The sequence below is a fragment of the Patagioenas fasciata genome, chromosome 5, assembly GCF_037038585.1.
Source record: "Patagioenas fasciata isolate bPatFas1 chromosome 5, bPatFas1.hap1, whole genome shotgun sequence".
NCBI lineage: Eukaryota > Metazoa > Chordata > Aves > Columbiformes > Columbidae > Patagioenas > Patagioenas fasciata.
In genome coordinates this window covers 14,253,788-14,268,111 of record NC_092524.1, presented here as the reverse complement: position 1 = coordinate 14,268,111, position 14,324 = coordinate 14,253,788, and the positions used below count along the sequence as shown (strand labels likewise).

General features: G+C 36.7%; 1 protein-coding gene across 14 annotated transcripts in view; it reads left to right on the top strand.

Moving 5' to 3' along the window:
- Positions 1 to 14,324, top strand: part of PLEKHA7 (pleckstrin homology domain containing A7) — a 156,488-nt gene that overhangs the window by 113,104 nt on the left and 29,060 nt on the right. For 13 of the 14 annotated variants that reach the window (XM_065838381.2, XM_071808940.1, XM_065838379.2 and 10 more), the window contains 5 exons: positions 950 to 1,128; positions 3,136 to 3,621; positions 8,744 to 9,263; positions 11,276 to 11,362; positions 13,647 to 13,700. In XM_065838381.2, the coding sequence (XP_065694453.1) occupies positions 950 to 1,128; positions 3,136 to 3,621; positions 8,744 to 9,263; positions 11,276 to 11,362; positions 13,647 to 13,700 (1,326 nt within the window). The remainder of the gene's footprint in view (positions 1 to 949; positions 1,129 to 3,135; positions 3,622 to 8,743; positions 9,264 to 11,275; positions 11,363 to 13,646; positions 13,701 to 14,324) is intronic. The other variant, XM_071808939.1, reaches the window with a different exon arrangement.

The following is a 14,324-nucleotide window of genomic DNA, read 5'->3' as shown; positions in this document are numbered from 1 at the left end:
TGACAACAGGTTTAGTTTCATAAAAACCAATTTAAGTTACTAATTTTGTTTTAATATCATTACGAGAGCTTTCGAACCTGGTATACTGTCTTCAGCTTTTTGGAAACTAAGGAGATTAATCTCTCTCTGCTGAACTAAAGCACATCTGTAAAGTAACTTTAAGGAAATACAGTGAAGTGTTTCGAGACTGATGCGGCTTAGTAATATCTACACTATTGCTTATACAAATGTGGATGAGATTTGATTAAATTCAAGTAGCCTGGAGTTAGCAAAGACCTTCCATATTTAATATATTTGAGTATTGAATATATTTATAGAAGAATTTCCAAATACCTCTAGTTTGCAGTGGAATTTCATGGAGTGTTTTGGTGTGCAAAAATACTTGTCAATATTTTATGTGTATGATAAATTCATCAGGATTACTAACTTTATCAGTAAGTCTTGTGATTTTGTGGCTAATATAGAGGTTCAAGTGCACGCTTTAACCAAAAGATCTTAACGTGCGTAATAATAAGTTCTTAAGTATGCAGTTATAATTGCTTGAATGGTAAGGTTTTTGTCTGTGTTCTGTCTGATTAAATTGCTTTATTAAATGAGCTGGGAAAATTGGCTTGCTTACGTATGTCTCAGTGAGAATTCTTTAATTTGTTTTGTATGGTATTTATGGCAAATTAAATATACCTTTAAGAGAAAATTAAAAGCTGAATTTCCTACTCTGAAAAAAAAGAAGTGCTGCACTTTTAGCTTAATAGTGCGAGAAAGAGGTAGAAGAATTTCAGTAAAAATCACTCAGTGCTATTTGAGTTTTTGCATTGCAGCCCATTGTGGCAGTGTAATAATTGTATCCAAAATTCAAGAAAAAGTCAAAGAGTCTGGAAGGTTATTTAAAGATATCAGGGAAAGTTACAGGGCTGTCTGACTTCTTTTTTCTTTTCTTCCCCCCCAACAGGCTGTTCATACAGGTATGCGGGCATATATTTATAATAAGAATTCTGTTATTGGCTCTCAGGCAGAGCATTCAGGGATGCGGACGTACTACTTCAGTGCAGATACCCAAGAGGACATGAATGGCTGGATCCGGGCTATGAACCAAGCTGCTCTTATGCAAACACACTCTTCGCTGAAGAGGCAAGTTCAATACAGAAACTGTTAGTTTTTTTTTTTTTAATATATATTTTATATATATGTAAATGTATGTATATAAAAAATCAGATTGGTGGTGATTTATGAAAGTGATATTTGTAAATGCATGCATGAAACTCATTCCCCTTTAAAAGAAATCATTATTTTTAACTAACAGTTAACTAACATCAGTTAAAAAAAGCTGATGTTCAGCATTTGTATCTACTCACAAATTGTGTGCCCACATGTAGTGACATGGATTAGGTTTTGTACATATGTAATTTTTTTAGGGAATTTTGGTTAAAAAATTACAGGTTTTGTGAGCAAATTCATACCCCTCCAAAAGCCAGTTGGCAGCCTTGAGGAGAGATCAGTGAACAGGAAAAGACAGAAGAGGAAGGAATTGTTTCAAATGAGTGTTTAGAATTAACATGAAAATGCTCTTAAGAGGGAAAAGAATGTAAAAGATGGGTAGTGTTTAGAGTTACAGATATTAACTGTGCTATGCAGGTATTAACAATTTTTCTCATTTTGGTGGCCTTTAGTACTTTTAAGTGTTTGTTATGGTTTTCCTGGTGTTAGGGAAAAAAAAAGCACTGTTATAAAAGGAGGTTGTCCATTGTCCCATTGTTCTTAATTAGTGCTAGAAGCAAACGAATTCAGCTGTGCCTTCATGTGCTTCCAGTTTTTCTCTTTTCTTAAAATTGATCTAACATTCTTGATGTTTTGGCTTTGGAATGTGATTCTTTCCCTACAACTCCTCGTGAAAGAAGGCTGTGTACTGTGAGACAGCCCTGCTTTTAACCCTTTGGGGCTATGAGGGTTAGTGTGTTGTGGTGCAGTTTCTCAGAGGATCTCACACTATTGCTTGCTTTTGGCAGATCAAATATAAATGAAGGATCAAAATCTCTTCCAGAGCTTTGCATCCTATTGATTTTGTGTTAAGATTTTCTGGATTTAAATTATATTACAAATAACATGTAATGTGTTACCTGTTTTTTTTTTCTTTGTCTTCTTTATAAAGATATGAATAATTGAAAGAAATTTTGGAGAAGTCTGGCGTGTTTTAAGTTTTGATCTAGTGTCCTTTCTCATAGTAGACTGTTTTGAGACACTAAGTAGAGTGAAGTGAAAACAATTGTGTCATGGCCCTTACTAAAAATTCACCTTCCATAAAGCTTTAAAGAAGCTGAACTTATTTTCACAGAAGTTGAGGTGCTACTTTGAGATAGATGATACTCCATTGAATTATTAGAGAAAAAATATTGTTGAGAAGCTTGTCATTATAAGGATATGAAAAAAATTGTAAATGAAGTACATTATATGTGAAAAGCAACATAAAACTTTCAGGATCCTTAGATGTTTTCTTGTGTTGTAAGTTTAATATCAAGATTTCTGGTACGGAATTTTTGAAATATTTAGGTAATAAGGTAAGTAAGCAAACTAGTGTGCATTGCAGCATGTACTAGGAGCAATGGAGATTTTTTTTTTTTTTTTTTTTTTTTCCAGGAATAGGCCCCAGGTTAGGGATTCTGTGGGCAGTAATAGTACTGACTCAAATGTAGATACTGTTCTGTCCTCTTGACCAGAAATGTCTAGTCCCTAAGGCATCTACAGCACCGTGAAAGGCTTTTTTGACTTTGAAATGAGCAGTTGGCGGTTTGGTTTTGGTTGTTTGGCTTTCAGTGCTTCCTAGGTTAGGAAGACTTCCTTTTTTACAGCTGTTCGTACATAGTATTATACAAGTTGAATACTTATGTCCTACAATATTTGTATTTTCAGTCATTTTTACAGATGTGTATAAATTATTTCTGCTTCTTTAATAGGACTGTAAAGGTAACTTTTGTGTAACTGGGATAACAACTGAGTTTTGCTGAGTGTGTCTTAACATGTCGAATTAATCACAGCTTGGTGAAGGTGCTTTTCTGGGTATCCTTTCTAAAGTAGTAACAAGACCACATCAACTTTTAACAATTAAGCAGTGTTCATTACTGACATGTATCTTCTTTTCAGGGAAACTGAAAAAGTGGATCAGCAAGCTGTTCCTCAAGTCAATCATGTGGATGCCTGTAAAGAGTGTGTGAAGGCAGAGATTATGGATGCAAAAGAAAGTTATCAAAAATCAGCTGAGATGCTTGGATATGATAAGCGTGAAGAGATAAGAAAAGAAAAAGAGGAAGAGCAGCGTCATATCCACAGAAAAGAAACTCTGGAAACTAAGAAGGGAAAGGCTAAGCACGCGTTAACAGAAGCTGATTCATTATTTCCAGACTTAACGAATGCACCAAGGTCCCAAGTAGCTCAGCTCCAGCCAGCTGAGAAGAATGGAACACTTCCTAGTTCATTAAGTATGAGTGCTGGCCTAGTGGAGCAGAATGGTACCAGCTCCTATAAAAGAGGGTTTGTTCCCAGAACAAATCCAGATAAACAGATTCAGAGAAAAAGTAACATGGCTCAAGTGGAGCACTGGGTAAAAGTCCAAAAAGGAGATACACGAAGGTTAGTAGTAGGCCCATCTGTAAATAGGCTGCCAAGTGGCATTTTCTTAAAGGAAAATATTAGTAATATGCAACTCAGAATGATGTTTTACAGAGACAATATATAACAAAGCTTACTTTTCTCTCTAGTGCATAATGGTATTTTTCAGGTGGTTATCTCATGGGAAAGTCAATACAGGATTGGCTGATGAAATCCTTTTAATGTTGTCACTATATTGCAAATAGAAAAAGTTTGACCAGGGTGCTATTTTTTTACTGGTTTTAATCATTGTCGATGCTCAAAGCTTCCTAAAATTTGCAACAATTGAAGAGCCAGAAAGTGAAGTTTAGCCCTCAGTTACCTCCTATTCATCAACAACTACGCAATATAAATTATAGATAATAATTTGTTTTCCACTTACAAGTGAAGAATGCTGATTTTTTTTTAGCCTCCTTTCTGCTCCTCTTTCAAACACCCATTCACTCCCCTACTCAGATCACTGCACTGTGTGCGTCAGAAATTGAAAGGTCTCCATATATTCATTTAATTAATGAAGAAGTCGTAGGATGTTCCCATGGTCTCCAGGATTCTCTTTTCCCTTTTCAGTCCCTGGAAATTACCTAAAGAGGTGGAATGCACACTGGAATGCTTTTGTAATTTGAAAATCTCATAATTGCTTTACTTTCAAAGTATGCAGTCAGGAACCAGTTGAAAAAATGAAATTATGTTCAGGATGTCACCTTGTGTCAAGTGGCCGTAAAGACGCTTGGGCTCTGTGCTGCATGTGAGGATTTTTCAGATATGGGTAACCTACTGAATTACTGCCTTATAAATTTGCTAAAATCTAATTACAATATAGAACAATAAGGGTCATTAGCATGTAGTTCTTAGGAGGGAGAAAACATTTGAGGCATTTTTTTAGTGTTTTTTGAAGCAAATATTTGTCATTTTGGATCCAGTAAGAAATTTAGGACTTGCTAATTCTGTTTGGAAGTCCGTTGTTCTACTTTCTTATCTTTGGAATTACCCTTAAAGAAGTTTTCATACTTTTTGATTTCATTTAACATTCTACTAGGCTGCTAGAGTCAGTTTACTTGCATCTTTTTTGCTTGGATATCAATTAGTGCTTCCCGAGAGAATATGAGTTTAATGAAGAAAAACACTTGGTATGTTATTTCTTCTTGCATGCACGGATCTATTAGTCTAAAATAATACAGAAAACTAGTGCTTAAGAAAACTTCTGTTGATGTTTTTCACACCAGAAGTATAGGCATTGAAGAGGCTTGACTGACAGCTAAATCAGCACTGTTTTCCTCCTAATTGCTCTTTCCAGTAAATCCACTTTAAGTGTGTATCGGGTGTAGTGTTAAGATAGCGCTGATGTGGGTGACAGTTTTTGTTTTAGTTAAACCTCAGCTGGAGCTGTTAAGTACTGAGTGAAACTTCGCAAGAGCCAACTGCAGTGATGCCGCCAAAATTGAAGTTTATAGGTGGATATAGAGTAATTTTCTTCTTATTTTAAGAACTTCCTTTAAGTTCTATTTTAGCTCAGTTTACCTTCTTTTCTTTGTCTTTACCTGACAAATGCCGTTATATTCTCTGCGTTCAGAATATATTGCAGGTTACCTTCCTGAAGATTAATGGATTGGTCTTTTAAATGGCCCCTTCTCACAACCTGCTCAGTTGTTGGAGTGCATTTAACTGATGGGTAGAAGTGGCATATTAGTCATCAAATGTCTTCTTGATTTCAAGATAGAGAAATTTAAGATGGAGATGATAATCTGGTTGACATTACATTTTGATTTTAGTAAGCGTGTGGACCACTTAATTTCTCCATTTTTACTGTTATTCCAGCTGAAATGTTAAAGAACCTCTGGTGGTTTAGAAGCTTTTATAATTTTTGAACACAGAATGAGTACAGTTTTTTGTTTCCTGGCTCAGGTGTATAAAGCTGCAATGCTTGCCAACAAGTTGATTATGACAAGAAAGAACTCTCTTGTATAATTATTTGCAGGGATTGCACCTTTTATAGATACCTAGATCTTTCAAATAAATATTTTACACCCCCATTTTATAAAGCACTCAGAACTGTTTGCTCACTAGTACATGTTAGCTCTCACTTTGGAGATTCATTTCTCTTAGACAGTGAACTGTCATCTCACCCCTCTCTGTTCTCAGCAAAGGGACTACCTGCTTGAAGGGGGTTCATGCCAGCCTTTGAGAGAATTGGAAGGAGATTTGAAAGGAGGCTTTGAGGAGATTTTGAGTTTAAGTAATTAAAGGTCAGGACCATCAAACAGCAGCTGCCCAGAAATTACTAGTCTTTGATCTGATTCCAGTGCCTGGATACACATAGTGGATACATAATTGTAAAGAATCTGCTATTTTGAACAGTTTATTTGCACTAAAAAAGACCCCATATAAATCTGATAAATGTAAGCTTAATATTTCCGAACCAAACGTGTTGAGGAATTTCCTTCATTGCAAATACAGTGTTAAATACTTCTGGTTGTTCAGAACTTCCAATTCCTTCCTGATTTGCTTAAAGAAGAAATTTTTTAGCTTCTGTACATGCCCATGAATAGACATTGTGTTTCCAATAACTGTATTTGTTTTCTTTTCAGCATTTGTCTTCTTTTAGTATAAGATTTTCTGTGTGGTTCCTTCCCATTGCAAATCCTGAATGATTTTCATGGCAAACTGTCGTATAATATGGCATCAGGCCATTTTTTTTTTCACTCTTCAATGTCTGCTTTTCTTTTAATGTTAGTTATACATCATCATTCAAGAGGAGATTCTTGAGTACAGCTGCTTTTGATTGTTTGTACTCTTGATCCCTGCCCAGAGTCCATTGTGGACCAATTTGAGTCATTTGGGACATTATTCTGTCCCTGTTACAGAAATTGTTCAGTCATCTTAGCGCTTATTTTTATATAATGCAAGTTAGTTTTAAGGGTCTGAAACCTTGTGTGATAGAGATGCTACCAGCTTAAAACCTGCTTTAATATACTGAGAAATTGCAATCCGTCTGTATGTAAGCATTTGCCTCTGAAGTTCAGCTTTGAATGTGACTTCGCCTGTGCAGTGTAATGCACATGCAACTTAGTTCTTTTTTTTCTAGCAGGCTGAAGTATTGCATGAAGCCAGCACTTCCCAGCTAAGCAGAGTACTGCTTTCATCTAAACAGTTTGTGGTTCCTCTTAGACAAATGCATCCTTTTCTAGAAGAAAGGCAAGATTTTGCTCCCCCTTTTGAGATCTTTGTTTTCAGATTGCATTTGCTTCTAAAGCTGCTAGCCCTGATGACTTTGACTCCCATTAATTCCTGCTGATTTCAATACTTTATCCTTTCATGTCTGATTAGCAAATGACCACGCACAGATGGTTTGCAACATTCAGTAGTTTACTGATACCTTCATGAGGGCTCTGCTGAGTTGGAATATAGGAATGGCCAAGCCCCGTTCCCCTTTTTTCCACAGAGAAATCTGTCCCAGTTTCATGCCTGCCTCAGCTGTCCTTTTGAAACACTGTCTGCTCCACACGTTCTCAGTTCTCACTCCCGTTGAGAGAAGACACATATACCAACCACTTTGGTTTCCATGTGGAAAGAATTGGCAGTACCATACAGAATACATGTGATATAATGAGCTAGACAAATAAAAGAGGTTATTTGACCATTAAATGCTGATCTTTTAGTTCCCTCTGCTCATACTATCTGCCTGTTTTAACCTTTATTATGAAATCTGAGAGCACATGAAGGTTCTATGGTATGAGAGAGCAGAGCTTTTATGGATTTGTTATCCTACATACAGCACAGGGCAGTTATTCTGGTTTCTGACATGAGGAATCATACATCTTCTCAAGGGTATCCATATTTCAAGACAGCTCAAAAGTGCCAAATCCTACAATTAGAAATAGATGGGGCTGACTACTGAGCAGCAGTTACTAGTAGCAACACTTTTCCCCTTGCTTCTGTTATTCTTGGATGCTGAACAAAGATGTTCTTGATCCATCCTGCCCATTCTTTCATGTGGAATTCCTGTAGTTCCTACACCATTAGGTCTCCCTCTCATGCAGAGAGTGGAGCCTGCTGAGTGATAAGCGTGCTCCAAATTTGTTCATTTGAGTGTTTTTTTTCGTTGTTTGTATTTATTTTTTGTATTGTTACTCTGTAGCAAGTCTAGCAGAATAGTTTTCTCTTTGGAGATCCTGAAACATTGGGTGAGTGATGGCAAGTAAAACACCTCCAGATGTTTAACTGGGGAATCAGAAATTAGACAGGTTCTTATGCATGAGGCTATGGAAATATTTTTGACTTCAAAGTAGGAGAGGGAGTTAACTGCGCTTTGTCAAAGCTTTTGCCAATTCTGTCTTAACTCTCTGTCTACTGAAAGTTTTAATTTCTACAGTTTAAGTGCATTATGGATGCAATACTAAAGCTTGGATGTCATGCCTCTTTTTATATTCTAATTTGTCAATGAGTTCTGTTGCAAAAAGCCTTGTGTTGCCTAAAACAGTAGAACCAGTAGCATTAGTTCAGATTAAAGTACATCATGCAGACATGGGGACTTGGAGCAGTTTCTTGCCTTTCTGGGTTTGTGTTTTGTTTTGTTTTGTTTTGTTTTCTTCATTCACATGAACAAAAATTATCTGAAGTACTCACTCTGTGGTTGAGATTTTTTCTTGCACTTAAAGGGTTTTTTTATAACGAGCGTGCATTTGTTGTTCGTAAACTGCACCATCTAGTGGTGAGCAAGCTTTCAGTAAAAAATATTTTAATTTACTGATTTGCTCTTTATATGTAACAGTAATTAATTTCTTCATGTTCTTGGCTTTCTATTTGGTCTAAGTGCATAACACAGCTATCCTGTAAGTTTATTTCTAGTAGATCATCCTAGGCTAGACACAAAAGTAACAGCCTGTATTTACACTATTTGCATCTTTGCAGCAATACAGTGTCATGTTTTTGTAAAGGGTAGATTTCATTAATATTACTTTATTAAGATTTCTGTAAATTCTTCTTAAATGACTCTTGTGTCTTGTAGCTTCTATGTAATGCCATCAGAGATTTCTTTTTAATCACTCCCACTCATCAATGTATGTTAAACTTTACCCTGTTTGTTTTTTTTTCCTCTCCTTTACAGTCTCACTTCTGATCAGACTCTCACACGTCAGGGTCCCAATCTACCTTTTCCTGAGAACTATCACACTTTGCCAAAGAATACCAGGCAGCCTTCAGGGAGCTCCCCACCACCACCCAACCGCAATTTGCCGAGTGACTACAAATACGCGCAAGATCGTGTCAGCCACTTGAAGATGTCCCAGGAGGAGAGGAAAGCAAATAAGGACGGAACTGTTTGGCAGCTATATGAGTGGCAGCAGAGACAGCAATTCAAACATGGCAGCCCCACTGCCCCACTTTATGTAGGTTCTTCAGATGTTATTGATCGTGGTAAGTCAAAAAGTTCATTAGATGTTCCACGATCAATATCTGTTCCGCCCTCTCCGTCTGATATTCCTCCACCTGGACCTCCAAAAAGCTTTCTCCCAAGGAGACCGCATACTCCTGCAGAAAGGCTTACAGTTAAACCGCCTGATGAGAGACAGACTGTAGACGTTCCTTTTGCTGGATCACCCAGGAAGATACGAAATCATGCTGTAAAGGTTTGTATACAACATAACTGATTTCATACTGTTCTAAATGTGGTATCACACATTGGTAATGTAACTTAATCATTTTCATTGAATCTTTCCTTGTGTGTGAAAGATTATGCAAGCTGTAAAAGTTAATACAATGAATAATTTTCTCATTAAACTCCTAGCTTTCTGATAATTTCAGATTTATGACTTTTGGTTGATTAGGAAAGTTGCTGGCATGTCACATTGATTTGGAATATTTTTAATCAAACACTGGAAGGCATATGTTTATATGTATAAAATATACAAATCATAGTATTTTAATGTATAGAGTAGGCAGGCAAGAATACAAAACTAAGCAGGATGAACTCTTCCTTAATTATTTACTTGTGCTTGTAGTTTTCGCTGTTTGCTGTGTCTGCTTTCTCTACATATTAGTAGTTAGTGTAGTTAGTCTTATAACTGATTCAGTTTTTAGTTATGGCTAAAATCATAATAATTTTTCGTGCATTTGATAGTTTAAGCTCTTTGCAGAGCCATTAGTATCAGACTAATCAAATTCAAATGGCGTTGGTCCGAAACTTTAACCTTCTGCAGAATTTCAGTGTGGGTTTTTTGTAGGCACTGTTGTAGCCTCTTATCCAGAGGTAAGAGAGGTTTCCCTGGTTGATACTCCATGTGGCTCTCCTTGCCTAAGGAAATCAGGGAAATTCAGGGTTCGATCAGTGTAGAATGTGCTTGTCTTGGTAACTCTTGCACTGGAATAAGTGGAAATGAAAACCTTTATATTCACCTCATTCTTTGACCTCCACCATGGGCTCTGATGGGGCCAGCATTTGCAGAGAAAGAGACTTGTAAATTCAGATGCCCAGCACGGGTTCAGGACCATGACACTAGGTTGCATGCCAGCTTCATGCACAGTTTAGATTTTCTTCCTGATGTATATGCAGTATAGCTGTCGGATGTCTTTCAGCATTTATAGGTTTATATTATGTCAGATGATGAAATAGTCCAGTGATGTGCAGCACTGGAAATCAATATTTTTTTAACTCCTGATTATATTATACCAGACACTGGTTTCTCTATAAGCTGAAGGAGCATTATATTCCTTATGAAGGAGTGTACGGCAGTCTGTTCCTGTGCAATGTAGCTGTATAAATTTTTACTCATAAAATAAAACTCTTAATTTCATATTGGTTTTACTAATATGGAGAAAGACAATTTTCATCATATGTAAAACTTTTCCGTAAAACTTTTGTAGAAGTTTCTAAAGAAAAATACTCATGTTTTTATATGTAGGCACATGGCATTATTTTACATGTAAATGTATATGTCTACATAAATCTGCGATACCCCCCCCTCCTTGGAATGCATTTACACTTAAAGGGGAAAAAAAAAAAAAAAAAGAACAAAACAGGATTCAATGAAGTTCAGAGACAGGAATAAAAATAAATGGTGAGATATTTAGTCTGCCTTGAAGAAAGCCGAAGAAGTTTGGCATTAAGAGAAAAGAATGGATGTGTAGTAGGTTTTCATGTTATAAGCAGAAAGGGGCAGAACAAGTATGATTATTTAATAAAACCTGGTATTAATGGAGCCCATTGCCACAAGGTGTCACTCATGTCAGTAGCTTAGTGTTCTCTGGCTGAAGTTGGTACTGTATGGAGTACAAGCTGCTGTTGAAGGGCATGAGCCAACCAGCCTTTCTCTGGGAGACATTAGGTGGAGGGATACTTTATGAATACTTCTTTTTCTGTTTGCTGGAAACCACTTTGCATATTCTGCTGAAGCACCTTGTGCTGCCAGAATCCGATGATTTGCCCAGCATCACAGGCGCTACATTTGCATTTGTTCATTGATAAGTTTTACTTAAACATCAAAGGATACGGCTGTCCCATGATTGTCACCTTCATCCAAGCATGCTGTGAATTCAAATAGAAAATCTGTGGCAGAGGTGCACATCTTCTCAGTTTGCCCTGAAGTAGAACATACCTCTCGCTTCAGACAATCCTTACAGTTCTGGCTGTGGCTTCTTGCAGAGCTCAACTCACATCGATCGACGCTCTATGCCTGCTATGGGTTACATGACACATACTGTGAGCGCACCCAGTTTGCATGGCAAATCGGTAAGTTGAGATAACTGTTACTTCTCCTTTTGTGTCATAATAGTGGTGGTGTTAAGTTTTAAAATCCTGCTCATTCCATAGTAGTTGTATTTTTATTAGCTGAAACATGAATAACTTGAATGAGAACTTAATCTTAACCAGTTCCCAATAAAGCCCATAGGAATTTTGCTGTCACCTGCAACATGAACAGGAGTGAGCTGTCTGTTATTACAGGATTCAACTTTTATTGTGTTTATTTGACCAAATGCAGAGTTAATTAAACAATTACCTAATCATGTCAAGTAACTGCTTTCTGGGCAGTGAGGTGAAAAATGTAATTACGATTACTCTCCCTGAAGACTGCTAATTTCCTCTTTACAATGTGTCTAAATACCTGCAGCCTGAAGAGCTAACATTGCTTCTCATTCGATTAAGGAGACATCAGGCTAAGTTGGCTAGTATACGAAATTACACAATCGCACAATTACTGCAGCACTTGCCAACTAATTCCACCTATCAGGTCAGCTGCTGCTTGGCTCATCTGTGCTGTATGACATTTTGTGACTCTGCAGACGCTTTATGAGTGGCATGCTTGAGTCTGTGCTTTCCTGCCCATTCTTTGGTATTCTGCAGTCCCCAGGTTGTTTGCGGTTTTTCTTTGCTGTTGTATATGCTATAAAAGATGAGTGGTTTAAGTTATAGGGCACCAGTGCACATGTTTCAAAGTGCTATGTGTACTCCCTCATTGTACTATTTCTGAAAATGCTGCGTCTTCAGAAATGCGTTTTACAATGATAGAGAAGTTCATTCTAAAGCAAAACCATTTCTTTGTGCTGCTTTCATGGTGGGATTGGCTCCCTGTGCCACATGCTGCATCACCTGCAAATTGAAATTCATCAGCCAATTTGTACATTCGTATGAGCTTGTAACTGTGTCGGTTCTGCAGGTGAACGTTGGTTCGTTAAAGCTCAAGGGCATCTTGGGTCATGAGCCGTGCTCTTGATTGCACTGGTGTATGAAACTTGTAAAAGTGAGATCAAAGTGCAGTGTGCTTACAGAGCTCTTGGGTTCGTATTAGAGCCTCAGAAATGGAGCCGCCTGCGAATAAAGTGTGGTGACTCTTCTTGGAACTGGTGAAGGGTTTATATTGGCCCAAAACTAAAGGAACTTTTTTGAATTTGGAAAAGGTTCATTTCCTGCCTCACCTCACCTACAGAACAATCACACTGAGATGGCCGGTAGTGACAGGGATTTCTCCAAAATGGGCAGAGTTTCTGCTGATCAGACAGGAATTGTCAGTAAACACCTCTAAAGAAATGCAAGTGTGATTTGTTGATTTTTATTGCATAAAAGGTGTTTCTTTTCTTTTTAACTACACATTCTCATTGGCTCAAAACTTGAGAAAAGGTATAGTTGTGTTTTTCTGTTATTCTGAACTTTAATGTACCCGGTATATAAAATCCTGTCAAAATAGCAATAAAATTCTAGCAATTTGGGGGCATTTTGGCTGATTACAAAGCACTTTTGCAACAGTTAAGCTTTATTTTGTTGTGTATTGCATACCTCTCTTGAAAAGCAGATGAATAACTTCGTTATGTCTTCTGTGCATGCTTTTATTGAAGCGACTGTAATGAAGATGTTGTTAGATTAACATAACTTTAAAATGAAGCTTATAGCAATTACAGATGAGCCAATGAAAATTAAGAATCAAGTTGAATGCTCTTACTTAAAAGTCAAAATGAATTCGCTAATCATATAAGTGAGATATTTTTCAGTATTTTGTTCACAAAACTGATGTCATACTTGCCCTGGGTAAAGGAATTTGTATCTTAAAATGTGTATGAAATATAATCTAAAGTATTACAATGATTTATTATATGATGGCTTCTAGTTACAATTGACATTCAGTTAGGTACAAGCCTCTTCTCCCAAGAGACCCGTTGTGCTGGAGAACACCACCATGACTTCTTCAGTGAGGAGATAGTAGAAAGTGTTCTTGAAAAAATAACTTTCACAAATCTATTGTTTTGGGTAGTTACATGTCGCATTAGAGGTCAAAAATTCAAATCTATATGTTTGGAGGGAGGGCATGAGGTAATAATATTATTAGGAAATATTTTGCCCATTTTTCAGCTGTAAATAGCAATATGCTGGTGGAGCAAGTGTGCTTTTTGTGTACTTCCTATTCTATTATTTTGTTTCCTCTTTCATCCCTTTTCTTGTGTATAACCAATTAAAATATTCTAAGCTTGTGTCAAACATTCAAATACATTGCATTCTTTTTTCCCTATGTACTTACATGAAGGCGGATGACACTTATATTCAGTTGAAAAAGGATTTGGAGTATTTGGATCTAAAGGTAAGATTCTATAGGAGTCTACTTCAATTTTTTTTTTACCCCGGTAGTCTTTTGTGTATCATCTTTGTACCTGCAGGTTTCAAATCACCTTCTGTTCAGAAAGGGAAACTGTGTCTTTTGCCATCACTATTGTGCTTAGAATAGTGAGTGTTTTTATAGTAGTGACTATACAATTAAATTCCAAAATCAGAAAATGTAGTTGCTTCAGTTGGTAGAAGAACTTGTGTTACTGCTGCTGCTAGATGGATGATATTATGTGTGTTTAGTGAAATCGTACAAAAACTTGATTCAAAATGTTTGTCTCCTGTAGCATTAGAACCAATATGAAGTCAACTCCTCTAAGTAAAAGTGTTATTTAATCCAACTTTCTCCCTTTAAATCTTCTTGAGCTGACATCTTTCCTTGTTTTTATAATATGCCATATTTATGTCTTGCTTTCTTGTGAAAATGTGATGACTAATTATCACCCGTTGTTGTTTTCCTATTATTAAAGCTAAGAGATTTCAAATCCACCAATTCATGCATCCATTTGTAGATAGAATCTGCCCAAATGTTACATGATACTTCCTTTTAAAAAAAAAAAAAGGGCAGCCAAAATTGAGCAACAAAACATCTAAATTACTT